At 41.1% G+C, this 25,334-nt stretch overlaps 1 protein-coding gene across 3 annotated transcripts in view; it reads right to left on the bottom strand.

The window, feature by feature from the left end:
• Positions 1 to 281: 281 nt before the first annotated feature.
• LOC135194997 (ATP-dependent RNA helicase DDX51-like) overlaps positions 282 to 25,334 on the bottom strand; it is an 87,648-nt gene continuing 62,595 nt past the window's right edge. For all 3 annotated transcript variants that reach the window (XM_064221266.1, XM_064221265.1, XM_064221264.1), the window contains exons 5-10: positions 13,039 to 13,189; positions 5,639 to 5,844; positions 4,295 to 4,575; positions 2,627 to 2,894; positions 2,262 to 2,430; positions 282 to 643 (exon numbers count right to left, since the gene is read on the bottom strand). In XM_064221266.1, coding sequence (XP_064077336.1) covers positions 431 to 643; positions 2,262 to 2,430; positions 2,627 to 2,894; positions 4,295 to 4,575; positions 5,639 to 5,844; positions 13,039 to 13,189 — 1,288 coding nt within the window. In that variant the 3' untranslated portion in view covers positions 282 to 430. The remainder of the gene's footprint in view (positions 644 to 2,261; positions 2,431 to 2,626; positions 2,895 to 4,294; positions 4,576 to 5,638; positions 5,845 to 13,038; positions 13,190 to 25,334) is intronic.

The raw sequence follows: 25,334 nt of genomic DNA on the forward strand, positions 1-25,334 counted from the left end.
GCCACTGGTCTTCCAAAGAATAAGAAATCAACAAAGTTAATTTAGAAATGTATGCATTTAAAGCTTCCATTTCTTTTCAATTCTTCTGATACTTGAATTTTGAGATTTAAAAATCATTTCTTAGAGCCTTTCCATAATTATCTAGTTAATTATCCTATTTATTGATATAAAATTGCCTCACACAGCAGGTGCTGCTTTTAGCAGAACAAGTTGTTAACTGCATATGAGCACTATTTATAATATTAATAATGAGACTCAAGTTGTTATTAAAAACTCATGTCTATGGCTCAAGATTTTATTAAATGCATAAACTTGACACGGTCAACTTCAACAAACAGTAAAAACCAATTATGTATTTACTTAGTACTATATAAAATTATCGGGTTAAAAACATTATCATTACTACATCTTTCTGTACAGTAGTTCCATTTTATTTTCCTTTTGTCTTTGATTTCCCTATTCTTTCAAGTTTTGTCTTTAATTTAGTAGCCCTCACAGTCTTCTTCTCTTTAGACAGAGTCTCCTTTAGGGTTGCTAGGGCTGCCTGATACTGTGAGTCGTAACAGTAAAGTTCCTTTTCAGGTACTTCAATTTTATGTAATCTGTCTTGACAGCTGTTGAGTATGGCCTTGAAATCCCTCTTCTGCAATGAAGACATAAAAGGGATTAATGTGCATTACTCACATGCAAAAAAGGTATGGCATTTGACAAAGTACGATGACAATTACTGCCCTCAATGCGTAGTACATCTTTCTATATCAAACTATTAATATATACAGTAAATAAGATTTTTAAACCTGAATCCTTAAAATGCAATTTTTATCCTGCAATTTTTTTTTCAAAAATAAACCAACACTGCTAAAAAGAACAACATTTATGTACATCAGTAAAATGTATGCCACTTGTAGGCATGTGGTGTGCTGTGCTGCATGGGAAAAGAAATGAAGCGTCCAGCACTAAAACCCACACTCGCCACATTTTAAAAAATGGAGAAAAAGGCCTTTAAATGTGTAAATTTAAAAAGACCATAACTATTTTATTTTTCAAGATACTTTTTCTTCAGGTTTGAATTTTTGGAATGTTTAGGACCCCAAAAATATGTTATATATGAAAAAAAAATTAGACTGTGCACAATTTGATTGACTGATTGATTGTACCATTGATGAACAAAATTAATGCTGAAATTTACTAACGTACAGATCATATAATGCAAAATTTAACCATATTCTCATCATCAAAATAATACACTCACTTACACCATTCGAAAGAGGAAAGAAAGGGGATTCCAGATGTACAATAAAATGCATTTCTCAAATTTGTGGCGAGTGTGGGTTTTAGCACTGGACCCCTCAAATGTCCTACTTGGGAATATGATGGTGGAGGTAAAAAAAGTTTGTCAAATGACCTCAAAACTTAACAGAGCACCCTATTTTTTTTTTTTATGTCTGTCGCATGGTCACTGAAATTCCTGAGGCTGCACTCTTTAACCGTTAATGGACAGATACCCTCATATGAGTAGCAATGTAGCAATAACAGATATTGGGTGGTGGACGGATTCACTCATGGTGAGCATCAATATTACACATCACTGATTTGGTGGAATCGGGCGGGAAAGACGTTCCATTACTTCTATAGCCCGTAAATTCACTCTCTCTCTCTCTCGACATCTTTTTATATATTTGCTCATAAATATACCCAGATGTTGCTGTTGGTTTTAGTTATCTTTTATGATAGTGTGTCAGTTACAATTGTAATTTTGCCACAAAAAGTGCAAAGAAATATTTAACTTTGATCTCAGTAAATTTACATTAATATATTACAACAAATATACTCAGAATTTGTTAATGGTTTTAGTTCTTATCTGTTTTGATATTGTGTGAGCTATAATTATAATTTAATAAAATAAAATAAAATTATTTATTAGAAAAAACATCTATAACTTGGTAAAATGTACAACTGCCTTGTAAAAGAGGCCCTACAAGTGGTTGTAAAGGTAGGGACAATTTTTTAGAATTTTTTCTTGCACCTTGTCCATTTGCATATCTTCCTCTTTCCATTGATATGTTTTTTCTTAAACTGGCTGACCTCAAAGTTTCCCCTGCCTGGGGTGCTGTATATGTTTTTTTGTCAGCCCGGCTCTTAAGGGTTAAGAAAGCTTTAATTAGCCAAACCCTGTGCATACATGACAAAAAAGTAGTAAGAAATTTACTATAAATAACCATTCAGTCTGGGAGAAAAATGAACAATTACTCATTACTTACTACTTCTGTTGTGTTTTCAACAAGAGAAAGTGCAAAACCCTGTTTGCCAGCTCGACCAGTCCTACCGATGCGGTGCACATAATTCTGGACTGAAGGCACATCATAGGAAACTACCTGGTTTATGCGGGTGAGATCTAAACCACGAGCCATAACATCACTGGCAATGAGTCTGAAACAAAATAAAATAAAAAAGAATCACAATGGAATTTATAGCTACCTTCTATATGTATATTTAAAATTAAATATAAAATATATTTCACAAATTCAGTACTTTTATATGAAATATATATTCAGCAGCCTACTTTTTAATCTTTAATTAGCTACATAAACTTTCTGGTAACTCTAGTAAGCCTGAATTAACTTACACATCAATTTTTCCCCTAGAAAATTGGGCCACAATTTCCTTCCGATTACTTTCTTTTGAAGAGATTTTGGCTATCTTGTAATGACTTGACATTGCAGAAAGAAAAATAGCTAAAGTTTTAGTGGACATTGTTGACTTGGTAAACACTAGAACTCTGCGTAATTTATGTTTATGAATCAGATGATAAAGGACTAAAGGCTTTAAGGAAGGTTCAACAAAGACATATTCTTCTCTCAACTCTTCTGGACGCAAATACGGCACAACAGTTCCTACAGAAAAAAACAAACGATTAGTTATTCTACATCAACTACAGTTTTTTCTGAAATGAAAAGTATAAAATTAATATTTCATCGAGTTTTATAAAAAAAAAAATGGATACAATCAATGAGGACTGGATTAGCATCATGAATGTATTCCAATCTGTTGGAAAAGAAGTCCTTGGAAATGGGGTAACAAAACAGAAACCTAGAATATTGAATAAGAACAGGGATAAAATGAAGGTTGGACAAAACCAAAAGGTACTTGTATAAAAATTTCAGGAGGGGGATGAAGAATGCAAAGTAAAATAAGCTAAGTACTTGAGTTTTAGGAAAGCTACCTGAAGCATAAGAGATGAGAATTTCTGATATAACAGGTGAATGATACTAACAACGCCATATTCAGAAAGCAGCATTGGTGGCCTACAATACTACTATTAATGAAATATCCAGGAGTGTACAGGAAATGAAGAAAATACTTGTCAAAAGGTGGGATAGGCCATAAATGACATTGGAAGAAAGCCAATGATGGATGGAATAGTTTTTGAGGTTAAGACAAAGAGATAGGAACCAACCACTGTAGACCTGAATGTACTGATAAATGAGCTTATGCTTTTTGGAGTGAAATCTGTAATAATAATAAAAAAAAAAACTTAAAGGTTGGACATCATGGGACCATGACAGAATCATTGCAAAGAAGATTTTAGCAGAAAATAAAATGATGCTTACATACTGACATGAATGATTTGCAGAATACAGAATTAGGAAACAAAGCCATATGATTTGGAATTGGAAATCATGACAAAGATAGGAAAAAAAGGTGACCAGACTGATTATGTTAACTATAGAGGCATTACACTTACATCAGTTGTGAAGACAATATAGTATGTATTCTGTATCCTCACCCTCTATAAGGAAAGACATTGATTTAATGCCTAAAGCTCAACAAGCTGCTTGTAATACAAGGCAGAGGTTGCACAAACAAAAAATTTCTCTTATTTAATAGTATCCACATAACAATATTGTGGAAGGTCTTATTTCACTAAGGTAGTCCCATTACATATGAAAAGCTAACTGAAATTATCTATCTATGTGAATGAAGCAGATGCAAAATTGATGTTGATGGAGTTTTGTCAAGTGAATTTGCAGTAAATAGCTGGATACAACATGAAAACATATTTGGAGTTTGCCCTTCACATATATTTTACAATAAAAAAGTGCTTGGAATGGAAGAAAAGGTTTAAATTTAGGCAACAATTAAAATTTGACATACTGACACTACAGTTATGTTTTATACCATACAGATATTCGGTATAATTTATTTTACTTAAAAATACAAAACCACAAACAACGCATATTCAAGGATAGGGTAATTATAATGCATACCTATGTAAAACTAGTGAAATATTTACCTTTATTAATTCCATCTTCATTTCTTGCCACAAAAAGTTTTGGTCGATATAAATCTAATACTTTAAGCTGTTCTGGATCATGCAGCAAAGTTGCTGAAACTAACACCTGCTGCATATAGAACTCGGGTAAAGTGATGGAATCCCTTAAACAGAATCCACCACAAATGAGACTATTATCAGGAAGTGCTCTATGTATATGTTTCTTCAGCTGCTCAATTTTTAGCATCATGTGTCCACCACTTGCACTAAGAAAAAGATCAGCTTCATCGACTATTAAAAACCTGAAACGATAAATGCCATTAAAAGCCATTCACTGTATGATTATTACATAAAAGAGAAGGATTCCAAATCCTAAAACTAATTAATTTTTGGTATACTACTTCAAGCATCTTCCAGGAGACTCATTTTACAAGTCAAAATCTTCTGAGGTCAAATGTGAGTGGCCCATTCTTAGATTAGTCAAGATTACTTACGTGTCATTCCTTCTGATATGATGAATTCCATATTCACTGCATTAATCAAGACTTATTATGTCCTCAACTGGTCCTTATATCATCTTGTTTCTCAAGGATACTTTGGTATGGACTCTTGTTATGAAGCAAAGACTAAACTAAATAAATTTACATCAAAGAAAATGGGGAACATTAGTTCTCTACTGTCCAAGGATTTAGTGGTAAGGAGAAATAAAGACAGTAACATTAGCAAATACAGTCTACTATTGTGTGATTATGGTCACAGTAGTACTGTAATGAAATTTGGTCTTTGATACAGAGATGAAGAAAAATAAGAGTAGGTACACTACTTTTAAACTTGCCATCCACTTCTAAGTAGAACTGAACAAATTATCTTAGATTTGATAAAATGGGTTCTCAACTATGTGAACACCTAGTGAGTATGACATATACAGTGGTCCCCCGCTATTCGCGGGGGATGCGTACCAGACCCCCCGTGAATAGTTAGAACCCGCGAATGTTTGGAACCCCTATAAAAATGCTAAAAACAGCCTATTTTGTTAGTTAAAACTCAAGAAAAACCCACCAAAAATTTTCATACTTGGTTTTTTTAATAGTTTTATCACAAAAAGTGCATTTATGATGAATTGATAAAAAACCCAGGAATTTGTGGATATTTCTTATAGAAAAATACCGCGAATGTGCGAATTTTCCGTGAATAATGCGGGGAAACATTCCCGAGAGAAATCGGCGAATGTGTGAGTCCGCGAATCCGGAGAATGCAAATACGGGGGATCCACTGTACATCATAAATATGAACATATAAAAATATGTATGCAAGCTTGAAAACATGACCAATATTCAAACAACCAATAATAAACTGGATACTGACCGCAAATGCTGGAAGGTGAGTCCCACAGTGGAGTTAATGTGATCGACAAGTCTTCCTGGTGTTGCTATTAAAATGTCAGCTGAACAGATACCGGAAGAATCTTGGAACACCAAACTATTTTGCTCTTTCTTAAAGCTATGTTTTCCAACTGCTAAGCATAGTTGCAGGTTGGTAAATCTTACAAACTTCTCTATTACATTGTGCACCTATGTAAGGAAAAAGTAGAAATTTCTTTTACAAATTGGTAATGAATTCGTGAAATTTAAAAATAAATGTTGGCTGAATGCTTGTAAATCTAAATGTTTCTCTTAAACTTTAAAGTTTGAAAAATTGTGTAACACTTTTAAAAACTTCTCACAGTATGTTTAGGAGTTGGTGCTTATGCCAAGGAGTCGCACTTGTAACAGTACAATATTGCAACTTGCTTAACGTGAAGGATCAAAACATCGCCTTCCTGCACATCAACTGAATTTTATGTGAAAAGATTGAGAATCCTACCAGTGTTTCTTGGATGTGATAACAAATGGTAAAAGAGAACAGAGAAAGAGAGTCTAACACTGCCACTAAGCTAAAAATCTTTACAATCACACAGCTGGTCTCAAAGGGTTTGTTCTTGTAAAAAAGATTAAATGTAATATCTCTCCTAATAAATTACAATATAAAAACTTTACAAATCACTTATGTGGTACACTCACAATATTAAAAGTTACACATGAGAGAGAGAGAGAGAGAGAGAGAGAGAGAGAGAGAGAGAGAGAGAGAGAGAGAGAGAGAGAGAGAGAGAGAGAGACTATCTACTTGCTTATTTTGTTACAATGTAGAATGAACACAGAGTAAATATCAGGGAGTTAAAACATAGCAGAGTATTGGAGATACCATTATGTAATTTTTATTGGGCATTTAACCCACCTATGTCTGAGTGTTCACCATAGATAATGGTTGAGGCAGATCAATAAAAAAATTTTAGGATATGGAAAACAATACTGACATTAATATTGAAAACGCTCATGACTCCACTAAAAAAAATGATATTGTTATGATACAATAAAGTTTGTTCATACTTACCTGGCAGATATATATATATAGCTGTATTTTCTGAAATCCGACAGAATTTTAAAAACTTCCGACACACGCAGTGGTCGGCCAGGTGGTTAGTACCCATTCCCGCCGCTGGGAGGCGGGTATCAGGAACCATTCCCATTTTCTATTTTCTATTCATTTTTACTTTCCACTGTCCCCTGAGGGGAGGTGGGTGGGTACTTGATTATATATATCTGCCCAGGTAAGTATGAACAAACTTTATTGTATCATAACAATATCATTTTGTTTCATGAAACTTACCTGTCAGATATATATATAGCTGAATCCCACCGTTGGAGGTGGGAAGGGACCGAATAAAGATTTTGGGAAACAAATGTCATGCGATGATTTACATCTTGGTTCCACCTGTTAGCATAGCTGGCTTCGTGGTTACTGCCACGTAAGTCTGCTTGTGCTACTGGAGTTGCCAGCGAGGTAGAGACCTATATAGCTGGTGCACTCCAGATGATCTGTCAACAGGGGCGAGACCACGACGTGACTAGACCATATTGACCATACCATGAGGGCTAAGAAGTAAAAAAATAAAATATATATAAATATATATATCACCACCTGACCACCTAGCCAAAGTTAAGGTGTGTTAACTAAGGGCTTAAGTTAGAAAAGTCGCCGTTGTCGGCGACTCAACAACTAAATTAAGAGCTCTTCCTAACCATTTTCTACAGGATAGGATGAGTGGTACTTCTTGCCCCCAAGATTGTGTCTGCAGACACGTATGGCCCTAGCGAGCAGCAGATCTCATATGCCATCTTCACATCTCGCAGGGAGTGTGAAGTGAACACAGAGTTGCTTCGCTAAAACATGGTACTCAGGATGTTGCTGAGTGCCATGCTCTGTTGAAAATGCTTCCGAGGCCGCGCCCTCACCTCGTGAGCATTCAGATAAAAGATTTCAAATCTTTGTGCAAACACAATGAAGGAGCATTTTTTGAAAGAACTCCTTAACACTAAAGCCAGGGTGTTCTTTGATATGGGCAAGTCTGGTCTTTTTCAGAACACTGCAGATTGCCCGAAATGACTTCGACTTTCTTGAGTTTTATGTAGATAAAACTTGAGAGACCCGACAGGGCACAGGACTCTCTCTGGCTCCTGCCCACTAACTTGTGCCATCCTTGCTTCCAAGCTCCATTCTTAGGCCACAACGGAAGGCTTAGAGAGCACACCGCCTTGTGTTCTCTAAAGCCAAAACTTGTGACGATGGCTTAAAATCTCACTAACCCTCTTTGTCGTATCTAGGGTGGTTAGAAGAAGGCCTTCTTGATCCCTGCAAGACGTTAACAGGTAGGAGAGGTTCGAATGCTTTGACATCAAGAACTTCAGACTACGTCTAAGTTCCATATTGAAAGCTTCGATCTGGACATGCACAGTCAGTCCGTCTGTAATAGTCAGGTGACCGACCATTTGACCAATCAGACGAATCAAGGACAGCAAGGCTGTACCCTGAAGACCATAAGGCACTATTCTTCGCTGAAGGATGAGTGTCTGGACTGCCTGGGCGATTCAATCTAAGCAAACCTTGGGGGGTGTATCAACGCAACCCAACGTCGTCAGCGAATCAACTCCGAGCAAACTCCTGACTCGAGCTTCTGGTGCCAGGAGAAAGGAGCGAGGAGCAAAAAGGCGATTCAGTCCCGAAGGAAGAATGCCTGACAGTCCAACCTGGTCTCATGTTACACGATCATCGGGGGTGTATAAACGCAACCGACTTCGTCAACAAGGAAATCAGGGCTACTATATGTCGCCTGATCTCGCCACGAGTGGTATGACTCCGAGAAAACAGGTGAGACAAAAAGTAGATGGTGAGCGAGTTTCGAGATTCCACAGAACTCAAAGATCGTGAAGGGCTTTGTTGTCTGACAGAAGCAAATCTCTGAGCCCAAAGGCCGTCAACAACATATTTGCGTATTCTTTAATAGTTGTGACTGCCAGCTTATCCCATTCTTCAGACGGAAATGGAAGACGGTAATCTTATTCCTGTCAACATCTCGATAGTCTGAACGTAGTCAGACTCAGAGCGGAGAGGTTATAGGTACGCCTTTTCGAAGTTAGAGTAGACCGACTCTCTCGGAAAAGGTCCTTGGAAAGTGAACTAGGAAGGACGTTACCTCTGTGAATCCAGGATCCTGAAGGCCAACATGGGGCGATCAGCGTCATTGTCGCTCCCTGTGACGTCATAAATCCTCTTATTACATTTCCTAAGCGATTGAAAAAGGGAAAGAGACTTAAAACTCCATCCCCGTTCATATCATAGGATGGCGTTTAATGGTTAACCGATCCCGGATCGAGAGAAAATAAAGGGAACAGAGAATAAGGGAGCAGAGAAGAAGAAGCCTCTTCGTCCTCAACATATCGAAGAGAAGAATGAAAGGGCGTCCCTAAAGTCTCCACAACTCTCCACTTACTTCTAAAGAAAGATTCCACTCGGAAGTCAATAGTTGCTGCCGTCGATCGAGACGATTCGTACTGACTTTTGCAATCCTGTAACGAACCTCTAGAGGATCGTTACATTCTACGCCTGTTGTTATAATAGGCTCTTTCTCGTAAACTCGAACAGGGACCGAGAAAGATACTTCTTAAGATATGAGAGAGCTGTGGAATATCAGAGTTGATCTGGACACTGGTTCCAAAAAAACTCGTTTCGAGGACTGGAGGGACGACCGAATTGCTTTTACTTCTTTCAGATTAAGATCCAGGACATCTGAAACCCTATCCAGATGTTCGGCACTTCTTTCTATCACCTCAGGTGATAGACGCACTGAGAGATTTATTTCAGAATCATTCCTAGATCTTGAATAATATTTCCAGTTTCCCGGTAGGAAAAAACTGTGTAGGTCTGAATTGCAGTCTATTCGGGGAAACAAACTTCTTCAGGAAGGAAATGGCCCCCAGCAAGCTCATCCATTCCCTCCCGAGTATGCTTACTTCCCTATAAGGCTGCGCTTTGCCTAAGCAGGAGAGCATATAAAAGTGCAATGTTGCGGTAGACTCGTAGTTTCTATACCGTGCGGTAACGAGCACCGAAAGGATTAAGAGATAACTCTGTTGAACATAGTAAGGCAAAACGAATGCAACGTTTATTCATTCACGTAAGAAATCCCCTCAATCTTAGGCTAAAGTCCGTGATTGTAGGACAGAGATACAGTTAGTCAGTCAATCCCGCAGGAGAGACTCTCAAGCTGGTATATTTAAGCGAAACAAAAAACACTAAATATATAGATGCGTTTGTGTCGTCAGAACACTACCATAAACGTAAAAGATAAATCGGAAACTCCTGGAAGGCTGCAGGGAGTAACGATTACAAATGTTTCCCTTAAAATAATAGCACAATAGAGCTCTCGGTTGCCATCCAAAGAAGTAACTACAGCAAGCGTATATGACTCGAACCAACCAGTAGTAAAATAACGTAAGGCAAAATATGATATATTACAATAAAGTTTGTTCATACTTACCTGGCAGACATATATATAGCTGAATTTGGAAATACAGCTACATACATATCTGACAGGCAAGTTTCATGAACAAAACTTAGAGAATCGAAGCAGACAGCTCAAGCTTCTTATGTTACTGGACATAAACGGTCATTGACGTAGTCTACAAGTCTATTTCTTGTATGAGTCTGCGAATGATGAATGAGAGCTCTTCCGAATCTTGTCAATAAGAGCTTATCCGCTTACGCAATATAAAGTTAAAGATGTTTGTCAATGAGAACTAACCCATTTACGGGACAAAGAGATATTTTGTCAATGAGGGGATACCCACTTACTTGACAAAACGATAGTATATTGTCAATGGGGGAAAATCACTGAATTGACAAAACGTAATCCAGGAAGTCGAGCATATTATTTTTCCGATTCCCGTATCAATCGTTTATTGGCAGTATGGCAAAGGAAGTCCTGTCTTGCGCTTTCCTGAAGAGCATCCTCTTGATGTGTGCTTTTGCAAGAATCCTACCGAAAGTAGTCGAGCGTCATGACGTGTAGGACATCGAGCTTTTTACACAATCGTAACTGCCTTATCACAAAGTCTGCCTGCGGTAGAGCAAACGAGATCTCCCCTTGAGCTTTCCTTAACTCCATCCACCTATGTGAAAAGCAATATTAATTGACAGAGACCTCTTGAATTCATGAAACCCGATGTCTTGCTGGGTTTCGAAGAAGAAATTGTCTGTTCACTTTAAGCTTCCTCCGAAGCACTGCCTACTTCACATTCTTTGCAGGTGAGGTAGAAGGTATCACCGAAGGTAGAGGTAAAATTCTTTAGGCCCAAATCTGAAACAAGTGCTGGTGCACGCTCGGCGTCCACTGGCGCACACTTCGGCGTCCATTGGAGCGCGCTCGGCGTCCACTGGCGCGCGCTCGGCGTCCACTGGCGCGCGCTCGGCGTCCACTGGCGCGTGCTCGGCGTCCACTGGCGCGCGCCTGGCGTCCATCCGAGCGTCCCGTCCAAGTCGAGAGGGAACGCCTTCTTATTCTGACAGTAAAAAAAGCTTGGACGTCTGCTCTCAAAAGCTTCCTGCTACTATGACTTCTTTTACGTAATTTCTCGTGGAAAGACGGACACGAGTTTCAGGCGACGTTCGCCTTCTTACTTCTCACTGAAACGCATAACGAGAGAGAGAGAGAAGGACGTGAAGCGTCCTCATTCTAGAAAGCTTCTATTTAGAGGGCCGCGAGTCCTTCCGAAAGCTCCAACCCCTGCACGGGGAGGACGCTTCGGAGGACGAGAAGCATTCCTTCAGGATTTCGTGCACGCGCACGCACTTTGGCAGTCTGGGGATTTTCATCAGAAACTGCCGAAGGCACGCCAGATCGGTGGGGGTTCCTTGTAACCCTCCTTAGGCTTTTCGACCATGCTCCCTCCCCGGGTCCTGGGAGTCAAGCAGAGGTCCCGGTCCTCAGTAAGGCGAAACGAGGCCGATCTGACGCACCCTCCACTACACAAGTGGGTTATCAATGCACTGCACTTCACTTTTGCTCTCTAAGGCAAGCACTTTCGATTCTAAGTTACGAATCGAAAGAGTATCAGAGAAATGGCAATTCCTCTACAGACCACTGTTTTATTGGGCCCGAAGGCAACACTACAGGGTTAGGAGTAACAATTACAGAAGTAGCACTCTTCACAGCAATGAAGGAGAGCGAGCACCTCTCGTAGACATATACATAGCCCGTAGGCCATACTACAGGGTTAGGCAAAATAAAGTCTACAGGAAGGTTAGCAGGTTCACTACCCTGACTTTTGTTACTGATTAATTGCGTACATACGAATCATACGTCTTCCTTACGGAATTAGTGTTTACTGATTAATTGCGTACATACAAATCATACGTCTTCCTTACGGAATAGACAAAGTCTCACACTCCTTACATGACAAATCTCAACAAAGAAGCAAGACCCATACCCCTCGTATACCAAGTGCAGATCTACCGAAGCTTTCGGTAGCCACACCATATCTTTGCAGACAACCCCGTCTGAAACTAGCCTAACTAGATTCAGATATCTTATGCAAAAATGAATCAAATTCAAATCAATTTAAGATAGCGTATGCCTAGCCACAAATCCAAGTAAATAAATCAAAAGACAATTAGGATACTTAGCGGCAATGAAGTTTCCAAAATCCTAAGACGGAGGTACTGAAAACAGGTGTTTTCAGCACCGGCAACAGAAAAATTATGAATAGAAAATGGGAATGGTTCCTGATACCCGCCTCCCAGCAGCGGGAATGGGTACTAACCACCTGGCCGACCACTGCGTGTGTCGGAAGTTTTTAAAATTCTGTCGGATTTCAGAAAATACAGCTATATATATATCTGACAGGTAAGTTTCATGAACAAAAACCAAATTGTAAAACAAGCAATCCCCAAACAAAGGAATGAAGGTACAAATAAAGTAATTACACACTGAAACAAAACAAGTAGTACATACGTTTACTCCATACTCTTACAGAAGTAGTATACTCACCCATCACTACAAAATACCATCATAAGCAAGAAAAGATACATAAATGAAAGAATGAAAAAGGATGGTACACAAACAAAATGGCAGTAAATTGTCTGGGCAAACAGTGTGGCCTCTACCTTCAGGATTAGTAAGTTTTTAAGCTGGAGAGCAGTTGTACGACTACTGATGATCAATAAGTTCCTAATGAACAATCTCAATCTAACCAGATCGACACTCCATGCGTTCTCCCTTCCTAACATCAGACTTGCATTCAATAAAGGTCTTACTGGTATTTAGGCATATGCAGAAAAGTATGGAAAAGAAAAAAAGTCAACCATATGATACATCCTAAAGTTATCCTCACCTGCACAGCAAGTTCTTGTGTTGGAAGTAAAATCAGAGCACGCAATTTAGGTACCACACGCTTCCGAAGAGCCTGTACAATAGGTAGGACATATGCCAGGGTTTTTCCACTCCCAGTTGGTGCTGATATGCATACATCTCTTGGTCGAAACCTATAAAATTCATGTAACACTACGTTAAGGTCCCTCATACTCTGACATCCAAATAAGAAGAAAAAATTTAATGCACTTTTGACAATATAGTACACTGAAAATATTTGAATTTTATAGTATATTAATCAGTTTAACGTATAGTACAATTCCCTTGCTTTATCATAATTATATATTAATTTACCAAACCAATAACTTACATTTCTAGACTTACATATGGCTCATCCAAAGGATCTCTCTTAATGAGAGGTAAAAACTGAACTAGATAAAACTGTAGACAACTGGTAGGAAGAGATCAAGGGACACATATGAAAAGTAAAAGGCAAAAACCAATGTAGCTGTGTCACTCAGGGAAGGTTGAATTACAGGAAACATGACTAATTATCTGACTGAAGTTGAGCTGAAGTAGTATGTAATTAGGTCATTATACTGGCCACCAGTTCCTCCAAAAGAATGCTAAACCAAAAAGATGGCACAGCCCCTGAGGAGTCTGTCAAGCAGAGAAAATATGGGATTATTTTGTGTCCCTTACAAGGTAAAAGATACCTGTTACCTGTAGACAAGATGATGAAGCTATTCTCTCTGAACCCTCAAAGGAAGAGGGGAGCATGGCTATAGGTGAAAATGAAGTTAAGTTCGTGAGAGAGGTGCAAGGATAATGAGAAGTCATGGTAGTGCTGAATCTCTGCATTCAGAAGGAGGATCTAGCACCCTGCTGCTGGACAGTCTGGGAAGACTGACCAACACAGGAAACCAACTACATCCCCTGGAAGTCTTAGTGAGGGTATAGTGAGGGTAAGTCACAAACTCTTGAGATCAAATTTACTGCTTCATCCAAAGCTTGGGTCCCAAGAAGGGATCAAAGACCAGTGTCTCTTCTACAAGAGTAGGGAATGCTCACAGAAAATCCCATAGGATGACCACGAAGAGAAGACTCCCATCTGGCTCCCACTTCCAAAGTCTGACAAACAGGGAGGGAGCAGGATAGAGAAAGCATCCCTAAGTACTTTTCTTGGACTCACATAAACTATCCACTAATGCACAGGAAGAAATTATCACTAATGCACAAGAAGAAATTATAAAACTCTCTAGCACACAAACCAAGTCTTGCTGTAAAGACATAGTCGTACTGTATTTTGTAAAAACTATCACATAATAATGCAGTACTGTATAGTTATATAGTGGCAAACCTGCAGTATGATGCAGAAAACAAAAAAGGACACTACACTATTCAAGCATCCTTGATAAACAATTCAACCACAAACAAAATGTTAATAAGAGTGTTATAATTATTTATAGTTCAAGTATCCCTGACAAACTGAACAATTACCAACAAAATAAAGCTTTAAAACAGAGTTCCATAACCACTACAACAGCAGAGACATCATGAATCATAACTCAATGTTGGTTATTACTTAATTATCTTCTTACCAAGTTTCAATGACTGAACAGTCTCTGAATGTATGTCCACATAAAATACAAGGGTTTGCATCCTTTAGAAATGAGAGAATCTGTACATAAGAACATAAAACATAAGTAATAGCTTCAGAGATAGGGAAGATCTGTTACGCCACAGAAGGGCAAGTATCATCCGTTGTCTAACTACTATATTCTGTTTCACTCTTGGATTGAGTATGGTCTCCCTACCATGACTATCATTTAAAGCTTTCATATAGTATAAAGTTTGTTCTGCTGCCACCTCCACTATATTATAAAAACAAATAAAAATAGCAGCTGCATCTCTATTATAAAAATGACTTTTTTTATGATAAAATAAGATTTTATGTATACTTACCAAGTAGTTTACATAGCTATAGTTTCTAAAACAGTCGGCAGCTAGAATTTTTGAAATTCGCGGAAGCACTAGTTTGTTTTGGTCAGGTGATACTCCCCGCCCACTATCGCGGGAGTGAGGAACCAACACCGTCCGAAAATCAGTTGTTTATGCCCTATTATCCATGTGAGGGGAGGAGGGCGGGCTTTGATCATGTAACTACTTGGTAAGTATACATAAAATCTTATTTTACCATAAAAAAGTCATTTTTATGTATGCAACTTACCAAGTACAGTAGTACCTCGAGATACGAAATTAATCCGTTCCGAGGCGCCCTTCGTACCATGAGGTTTTTGTATCTTGGACCACATTTTACATGCAAAATGGCTAATCCGTTCCAAGCCCTCCAAAAACACCCCAGTAAAATGTTATTGTTAGTATACAATAAGGTTTTGTACATACTTCCTGGCAGATTATATACTTAGCTATACGTCTCTGACGTCACGACAGAATTCAAAACTCGCGGCACACGCGACAGGTAGGTCAGGTGATCTACCTTACCCGCCGCTGGGTGGCGGATGTAAGAACCAATCTCCCTTTCCAGCCAGGAATTTTTTCCTTCCACCGGTCTCCTGAGGGGAGGCTGGGCTGGCCATCAATCGTATATATCTTGCCAGGTAAGTATGTTACAAAACCTTATTGTATTACTAACAATAACATTTTTGTACATGAACTTTCCTGTCAGATATATACTTAGCTGATTGACACCCTTGGTGGAGGGAAAGAGACAGCAAAATAAATATGGAAAAAAGGGGAAAACAACACTAGTTGTAGGATGTAAAAACAACCTTGGTTCTTACCTGTTTTTAGGCAGAAGACTTCGTAGTTACTGTCTATGAGTCTGCGTTGCCTTAAGAGCTTCAGCGAGGGCGTGACCTACAGCTGACAGACTCTTTGGGTCTATCAAAGGGATTTGGTTGTCCGCTTACTTGATAGAATCCGAGCAGGATCTGTCAACGGGGATTCGCCCACTTATATGACAGAACCTAACCAACCCCTATCATTGCAAGGAGCTCAAACATACCACCGATCACCTAACCAATCTAATCATTGTTAGCACTACGAAATGAAAAAACATGCCTTACCCAAAAGCATGTTCTTTCAAACAACCAAAAACTTACAACCTAACAAGGGAAAATATATACTACTAAGGATATGTCTCAGCTCCCTGCCCCAGCACCGAATCCGCCGATACGTACGGGCCTAACCCGAAGCACTTTTCATACGTAATTTTGACGTCTCTCAGATAGTGGTTTGCAAAGACTGAGTTGCAACGCCAGAATGTTGCCTTCATAATATTACTCAGGGATATGTTTTTGTTAAAAGTCAATGACGTTGGCAATAGCTCTTACTTCATGAGCTTTTACCTTAAGAACTTTGTATTGACTTTCCTCACATATCGCATGCGCTTCTTTCACCAGGCTTCTGATAAAGAAAGAAAGCGCATTCTTCGAAAGTGTCCTCCTTGGATCTCTTACAGAGCACCAAAGGTTGACATCATTGCCCTTAAGTTTTTTTCTTTCTCTGTAGATAGAATTTCAAACTTCTTACTGGGCAAAGAGACCTCTCTGCTTCCTCGCCTACTAATGCAGACAATCCTTGTACTTCAAAGCTCCTAGGCCAAGGATTTGAGGGGTTCTAGTTCTTGGCTAAGAACGAAGGAAGGAATGAACAGATAGCTGCATCTCCTCTGAATCCCACATTTCCTTCTAGTGCATGGAGTTCACTAACCCTTTTTGCGGAAGCCAATGCCATGAGGAAAATTGTCTTCTTCGTGAGGTCTCTGAACGATGCAGACTGAGGCGGTTCGAACTTATTGGACCTCAGGTAACGTAGCACTACATCCAGATTCCAACTCGGAACCCCTGGAGAAACCTTCTTGGATGTTTCAACGATCTTATTAGATCATGAAGGTCCTTATCTCTGAAATGTTTAAGTTTCTGTGCCTAAACACTGCAGATAGCATGCTACGATAGCCTTTAATGGTTGATACCGCCAATCCACTTTCTTCCCTAAGGAAAAGTAAGAAGTCTGCTATTTGTGTCACAGAGGTACTGGAAGAGGAAAAGTGATGGTTCCTACACCATCGCCGAAAGACGTCCCACTTCGATTGGTAGACTCTAAGGGTAGAAGGCCTTCTTGCTGCTGCGATAGCCGTTGCAACTCTTGCCGAAAAGCCTCTCGTTCTGACCAAACTTTTGACAGTCTGAAGCCAGTCAGATCTAGGAGCGGGGAGGTTTTTTGTGATACCTCTAAGAAGTGGGGTTGTCTGAGCAGATCGATCCTCTGTGGTAATGTTCTCGGAAGATCTACTAACCATTCCAGTACTCTGTGAACCATACTTGTGCGGGCCAGAACGGGGCTACCAGCGTCATCCTTGTTGCCTCCGATTCTGCAAATTTCTTTAGAGTCTCTCCAGTATCTTGAATGGAGGAAACGCATACTGTCTAGACCCTTCCAATCTAGTAGGAACGCGTCTATCGACACTGCCCTCGGGTCCGATATCGGAGAGCAGTAGTTTGGCTATCCTCATATTCTTGGCTGTGGCGAAGAGGTCTATATGAGGTTTGCCCCAAAGCTTCCACAGATCCTGGCAAACATCTTCGTGCAGAGTCCACTCTGCCGGCAGGACTTGATCTTTCCTGCTTAGGAGGTCTGCTCTGACGTTCTTTTCTCCCTGTACGAACCTGGTAAGGAGACAAATCTTCCTTTTTTCTGCCCAAAGCAGAAGTTCTTTTGCTGTCTCGTACAGGGAGAAAGAGTGAGTCCCCCCTTGCTTCCTGATGTAAGCCAGGGCCGTGGTGTTGTCCGAGTTGATCTGAACTGTTGAAGCTAGGACGTGGGGCTCGAAAGCTTTCAAAGCTAGCCAAACCGCCATCAGCTCCTTCTTGTTGATGTGCCAGGTCACCTGTTCCTTGTTCCAGGTGCCTGACACTTCTCTTGAGCCGAGCGTCGCTCCCCAACCTGTTTCCGAGGCGTCGGAATACAACACTTGGTTGGGGTTCGGAATGTGAAGGGACATCCCTTCTGCAAACTTGAGAGGGTTGGCCCACCAAGAGAGGTCCTTCTTGATTTCCTTTGAAATCTCGAAGGAGAACTCTAGGTTTTGTGAACGACACCTCCAGTTTCATGTGGAGAAAGAACTGGAGAGGTCTGAGGTGCAACCTTCCTAGAGAAAGGAATTGCTCCAACGAGGAGAGTCCCCCCCCAACAAACTCTCCACTCCCTCGCTGTGCATAACCTTCTTTCTCTAGGAAGGCTTTGACTTTCTCTGACCCTCGGGCTAATCACCGTTCTGGAGGATGGAAAAGCCCGAAAATCCAGAGAAGCCATCCGAATCCCCAGATAGATACGATCTTGACTGGGGATCAACTGAGACTTTTGAAAGTTTCACCAAAAGTCCCAGCGAACTTGCCATGAAAAGGGTCTTTTGTAGGTCCTCCAACATTTTTTCCTGAGACTTGGCTCTGATCAGCCAGTCGTCCAAGTAAAGGGACACTCTGACTCCTCCAAATGTAGCCATCTTGCTACATTTTTTCATTTCTTAGGGCCTGTTTAAAGCACCTGAGGGGCTGTTGAAAGGCCGAAGCACAAGGCCCTGAACTGGAATATCCTTCTCCCATCATGAACCTGAGGTATTTCCTTGACGAAGGATGGATAGGCAACATGGAAGTAAGCGTCCTGAAGATCTAGGGACACCATCCAGTCCCCTGGCCGAAGGGCCGCCAACACTGAGGAATGTCGTCTCCATGGCGAACCTCTTTTTCTACAAAGAAATTCAGGGCGCTTACATCCAGAACCGGTCTCCATCCTCCTGAGGCTTTTGGAACTAGAAAAAGGCGGTTGTAAAAGCCCGCTGAGCAAGGGTCGCTCACTAGCTCTATAGCCTCTTTCTCGAACATTAGTTCCACTGCTTGTGTTAAAGCAAGGCTCATGATGGGATCCCTGTACCTGGCCACCAACTCCCTCGGAGTCGTTGTCAACGGTGGTCTTTCCGTAAAAGGAATCAGATATCCTTTCCTTATTATAGAGAGGGACCAGTTGTCCGCTCCTCTCTTTGTCCAGGCTTCCGAGAATCTTAGAAGTCTGGCACCTACTGGTGTTTGGAGGACTACTTCCCTACTTCTTAGCTCTGACAGAGCGTGAGAAGGATCTACCTCTCTTGAAAGTTCTATTACCTCTCGAGTAGAGGCTCTAGAAGGGGGGCCCCCTCGAAAGGGCTCCTGTCTAGCTGGAGTCTCCTTCTTAGTCTTCGTCTGGAAGGAGGTCTTAGGCTTCCGTGCCGACTGTGCGAGCATGTCCTGAGTCGCCTTCGCAGAGATAGATCCTGAGATGTCCTGGATTATCTTCTTTGGAAAAAGCAGAGGCGAGAGCTGCGAATACAGGAGAGAGGCTCTTTGGGCATGCGAAACAGACTTCGTGAGAAAAGAGCAGAAGACTGATCTCTTCTTAAGGATCCCTGCTCCAAAGAGGGAGGCTATTTCGCTCGATCCATCTCTCAACTGCTTTGTCAATGCACGTTAGAACACTGTTTAGATCTTCTGGTTTCTGGCGAAATAGCATCCGGGTTCTGAGTCGTTCTTAGCCAAGACCCCCCAAAGACCAGTCAAGGAAGTTGAAGACTTCCAAGACTCTAAACATTCCCTTCAGCAGGTGGTCAAGCTCGTTCATAGCCCAGGTCGTTTTGGCCGACAAAAGAGCCGAGCGTCGTGCTGCATCCACCAGAGAAGAGAAGTCCGCATCCGCCGATGAAGAAGACCCAGACCTAAGGGTTCTCCAGACTCGTACCAAAATCCGAGTCTGCCCGTAAGCTTGGAAGGAGGGAAAGAAAACACAGTTTTCCCTTTCTCTTCCTTAGAAAGCAGCCAATCACCAACACCTCTCAAAGCCTTCTTCATTGAGATGGTTGGCTTCATCCTCACACAAGAGGAAACTTTCGTCGTTCTTCGAAGTCGAGAATAAGAGAGAGGACGGAGGAGCGACGGAGTAAGGGAGTCTCCAAACTCTTGAAGAAGTAGATCTGTAAGGATCTTGTAGGACGAAACTGACGAGTCCTTCACCAAATCCTCTTCTGAAGGTTTCAACTTCATCCACTGAAGAACCCTCCGCTTCTTTACGAGTGCAGTTAGCCTTCTCTAAAGAAATGCGCCTGTCCAGAGAGTGTCTAGTAGTAGACTGGCGCCTATCAGGGGAAGCCAAAGTTTCTGGAGAGCTCCTCTCGAATGAGTCCTTCCTACTCTGATGAGTGCGTGCTCTTTGCTCCTTAATCCTACTCCTAGAATTCCGGGCTTCCACGGGGGAGCGCCTGCTAGGAGAGGAGAGCCTACTATGCTCAAGGCGTTCTCAGGATCCATGCGCCTGTTCAAAGGAGAGCGGCTGCCAGGCGAGCTGCGCCTACCATGAGGCGAACGCCTACTAGCTCTTGGCGCCTACTTACAGGAGAGCGAAGGTCTGGAGAAGGTCGCTTACTAGGAGACGGCGTCTACCATGCTCCACAAACTTCGCTACCCGACTTGTGTGTCTCTTCAAAAGGTAGTCTCCCAGAAGAGACATATCTTTTCAGGCTCTACGGGGTGGTGCGCCTGGCCTGAATCGATGCGGCTTTCTAAAAGTAGAGCCGCGCTTAATCAGGAGAAAAGCGCCATATCGGGAGGAGAAAAAAGCGCCGATATTCCTCCGCAACCACGCTTGGGAGCGGGAGAGCGTCTACTTGGGGAGTAGCGCCTACTAGGCTCAAGGCGCCTAACATAAGGCGAGATCCTGTCTCTTGATGAATCCATCAAAGAGTAGGCTCTCTTATCCGAGAATGAAGGATCTTCGTAAAAGAGCGCGAGGACGAGGCTGTACGCCTGTCTTTAGACGAACGCCTACTAGTCGCTAGATCCCTTCCTACTGGAGAGATGTAGTCACCAGGAGAAAGCTTCTTGGGCGATTGATGCCTGGAAGACGACAAGCGCCTGCTGAGGGAAGAGCGCCTCCATTCCATCCGCTGATAAAGGAGAGAGAACCGACTCTGACTGAGACGGTAAGACAGGTGAAGGAATCCTAGACTTCTTGACAGGGAGAGAGACGTCTTTCCGACGCGTTCCTCCTGCCAAGGAGCCCGCCAGTGCCGAAATCTGCGCCTGCAGTCCCGCAAGAATTTCGAGCTGGAGATCTTGTAAAATCCTCCACCGAGAAAGAGGCTCGAAGCCTACTATGAGGCGAGAACTCCTGCTCCCATCCTGGTTTCTTGATCTCTACTTCCGGCTCTTCTGGAAAAACTTCCGGGCTGGAAGGAAAGGAGCCAGGCGCCTTCCAGGCTCTCTTCAGCGGTCGTGAAGAATCCGAGGCGCTCCATCCTCTTCTAGGTGAAGGTGAGGAAGACGAAGAGAAGCATTGGCGCAATACCTCCTTCTTCGCGCGAACAAGGGCAGCCTGGGTACGAGCATCAGGATCTACCGAGGGGACGCCCTGATCGGTGGGAGTTCTCCCTAACCTTCCTGCGGCTTTTGACTTTCCTTTCCTCCCCACTGGGACTGGGAGTCTGGAAGAGGTCTAGGCCTGGAAGCATTAAGGAGCCGATCAGACGCACCCTCCACTGCACTGGGGTCACTGCACAATTCACCTTCACTACTCTTACCTTGCAACGAACGTATCTTCTTTTCCATGCTAAGGATCGTGGCTCTCATGGTTTGCCACTTCCGTAGTCGTATCCTTAGGTTCGATGCAGGGCGCAGGAGCTGAAACTGGAGAAGGTTCTAATGCTACAGCAGGATTTTCTTTCTACCTCGCTAATACGAGACTTACTAGAAAAAAAAACTTCTAGAAGAAGCCTTTCTCACCCTGTCTTTCTCCTAACTTCCTCAAGTAGGAAGAAAGAGCCTTCCATTCACCCTCATCCAACTTCTCACACTCATTACACGGGTTATCAAAAGAACATTCTTTACCTCTACATTTAAAGCAAACTGTGTGAGGATCTACCGTAGCTTTCGGTAGTCTCACCTTGCATTCATCCATAGCGCCACACTCTAAACATAGAAGATTTCTTAACCTCTAACTCGACATCTCGAAATCAAAGAAAATCCAAATCAATATCCAAAAACAAGCCACAAATGCGTATGCCAAGCCAACAGATCAGGTACTTCACCGAAAGTCAGTCCAAAAAATAACTATCCACGGCAACGAGAAATGAATAAAGCTGTCAGGAGGTAACAACCACAGGTGTAGTCGTCACCGGCGACAGAAAAATTCTGGCTGGAAAGGGAGATTGGTTTCTTATCATCCGCCACCCAGCGGCGGGTAAGGTAGATCACCTGACCTACCTGTCGCATGTGCCGCGAGTTTTGAATTCTGTCGTGACGTCAGAGACGTATAGCTAAGTATATATCTGACAGGAAAGTTCATGTACAAAATTATATTTCCAGACCTAAACACATGTTCTAGGGTTACGACGCCGATCCGACGAAGAAATATGATTCCAAAAAGGCAAAATACTGTACATACTTTGAGTAATATTCAACTGCATGTAATGTTCAAACCCCATTTTTACTGCATATATTAGGACTTTAGCATATGTGTAGCCTAGTCTATGATTCTGACATCTAAACCTAAGAAGCTAAAAGCTTAGAATAGGCCAATAAAATTATAAATAATCAGTATGTACTCATTTCAAATAATTATTAATTAATCATTAACTATAATACACAAACAAACAAAAAAAACCTTCCAATCGATTGTTTACATTCAGCGCTTACGAGTACTGAACGAACGCCAAGCTATCACTTTTCCTAGGACACAGTAAGCCATAAATTTTCATTAGTATCTCTCCTCAACTAATGAAACTACCAAACAGTATAATAACCATTCATTTCTATTCTTTATTTCTATCTTTACCTAATGGAGATACCGAGTTACTGACAGCTATAATGAAACATATATGTACAGTAATATTAAAACAGAAAATTCTAAAAAATACGTACTATTTGTTGGCAGTCTGATTTATTTTATATTTTATGATATCTAATTCACAATTTTTTTATTAAATGTATTGCATGTACTCATTTCAAATAATTATTAAGTAACCATTAACTATAATAAAAAAAAAAAAAAAAAAAAAAAAAGCTTCCAAATTTCTGTTTACATCCAGCACTTACGAGTATCGAACGATCGCCAAGCAATCACTTTTCCTATTACAGTAAGTCCATAATTTTCATTACTCTCTTCAACTACTGAAACTACCAAACAGTATAATACCACATTCATTTCTATTCTTTATTCTATCTTTACCTAATGTTTTTTTTTTTTTTTTATTAAATGTATTGCATGAATAAGTTTTTCAATTTACAGCATCCTTTTACCAATAGAATACTTAAAGCACAAGGGGTAGATGCTGACCAATAGGAGAGCAGGATCTTAAGGGGTGACTAGCAGCAGGAACCAATGGGAGAGCGGGAGGATGGTGGCGAGTTTACTCAGTTGGCGGCGCGGGAGTTTTAAAATTGTTCTCGGTGGTCTGGGCGAATCTCGGGACTTTACAGCAACAACCTTTCGTAACTTGAGCAATTTTCGTATGTAGAGCTGTAAAATTTTTCGTATTTGCTTTCATATCTCGAGTTTTTCGTAAGTTGAGCCTTTCGTATGTCGAGGTACCACTGTAATAAGCTTTTATGTTATTTAAATATTTTGTGTTAACGGCAGAACATCATTTTATTCCGATTGAAAATTTACACATTAATGTGTTCAAGAATTCACAGAGCAGCCGTAGAAATGCTTAGGATTCTTTAAGGATATATTAAAATAACATAGCAAGTACGATCATGAAGTAAAACAAGAAACAAATTTGTAAGTTGAGCCTTTCGTATGTCGAGATACCACTGTAGTTACATAGCTGAATCCCATATTGTAGGAGGTGGGATCCATGGATTAGCTCAAAACTTCAACAACCTCGTTCAAGGGGAAGATATAGACTAGGAAGGTATGACTTCCTACACACCCTTACCCAATGCTGTGCCCGCCGCTAAATACGGGCCCAGGGTACTGCAATTTTCATATACTGTTTCAATATCACACAAGTAATGAGAGGCGAACACTGATTTACATTTCCAATACGTTGCTTGAATAATCGAGTCCAACGAGCTATTGTGTTTAAACGAGAGAGAGGTTGCCACTGCTCTTACCTCGTGAGCTTTCACTTTAAGTTTCTTAAGGTCGGTTTCTTTCACTTGTGAATGAGCATCTACAATCACGCTACGTAAGAAGAACGCCAGGGTGTTTTTAGACATCGGGCGCGTCGGATTCCTTACCGAACACCATAAACGATCGGACGGGCCCCGAACTTTCTCTGTTCTTTGTAAATAACATTTCAAGAGCTCTGACTGGGCAGAGCAACCTCTCTTCTTCTTCCGGTCCTACCAAGTCTGTGAGGTTTTTGATACTGAACGAACGAGGCCACGGTTTGGAAGGGATCTTGTTTTTTGCCAAAAACCCCAAGGTTAATGCGCAAACCGCATTACCCTGTGCAAAGCCTATTCTTTTGTCCATGGCATTTATTTCGCTTACCCTTTTAGCTGTAGACAGGGCTACTAGGAATAAAGTCTTTCTCGTCAAATCTCTCAACGATGCTCTTTGCAACTGCTCACACGGAATTTCCAACAACCACTTAAGTACTACATCTAGGTTCCAAGATAATATCTTCGACCTTTGGGTTTTTCTATATCAAAGGACTTAATGAGATCTGCAAGATCTCTATTCGACGACACTTCCAATCCTCTGTGCTTGAAAACAGATCCCAACATCACCTTATAGCCTTTGATAGTCGCAGTAGACAGATTTCTATCTGTTCTCAAATATAATAGAAAATCTGCTATTTCTTTTTTTTTTTTTTTGTTTGTTTATAGTTGTTTTAGAAGACGAAACATTATGCTTTTTACACCAGACTCTAAACACAGCCCACTTTGCCTGATAGACTTTACTTGAAGATTCCCTTTTGCACTGCGCAATAGCACTCGCCGCTTGTCTTGAAAACCCCTTCGCTTGTAAGAGTTGCGGACAGTCTGTAAGCGGGTAGAGACAGAGTGGATAGTCCTTGATGGAACCTCCTGAAGTGGGGTTGTCTGAGTAGATCTGTTCTCTGAGGAAGTAACCTTGACCAATCCACTAGAAGATCTAAAAGATCTAGAAACCATTCCTGCGCTGGCCAGAATGGAGCAATGAGAGTCATCAAAACGTTGTGATGCGTTTCAAATTTGTTGATGACTTCTCTCACCATCTTGAATGGAGGAAAAGTGTACAAGTCTGTTCGACCAGTCCAAAAGCATCGCATCTGTCGACCAT

Source organism: Macrobrachium nipponense, chromosome 15 (assembly GCF_015104395.2).
Source record: "Macrobrachium nipponense isolate FS-2020 chromosome 15, ASM1510439v2, whole genome shotgun sequence".
Lineage (NCBI taxonomy): Eukaryota > Metazoa > Arthropoda > Malacostraca > Decapoda > Palaemonidae > Macrobrachium > Macrobrachium nipponense.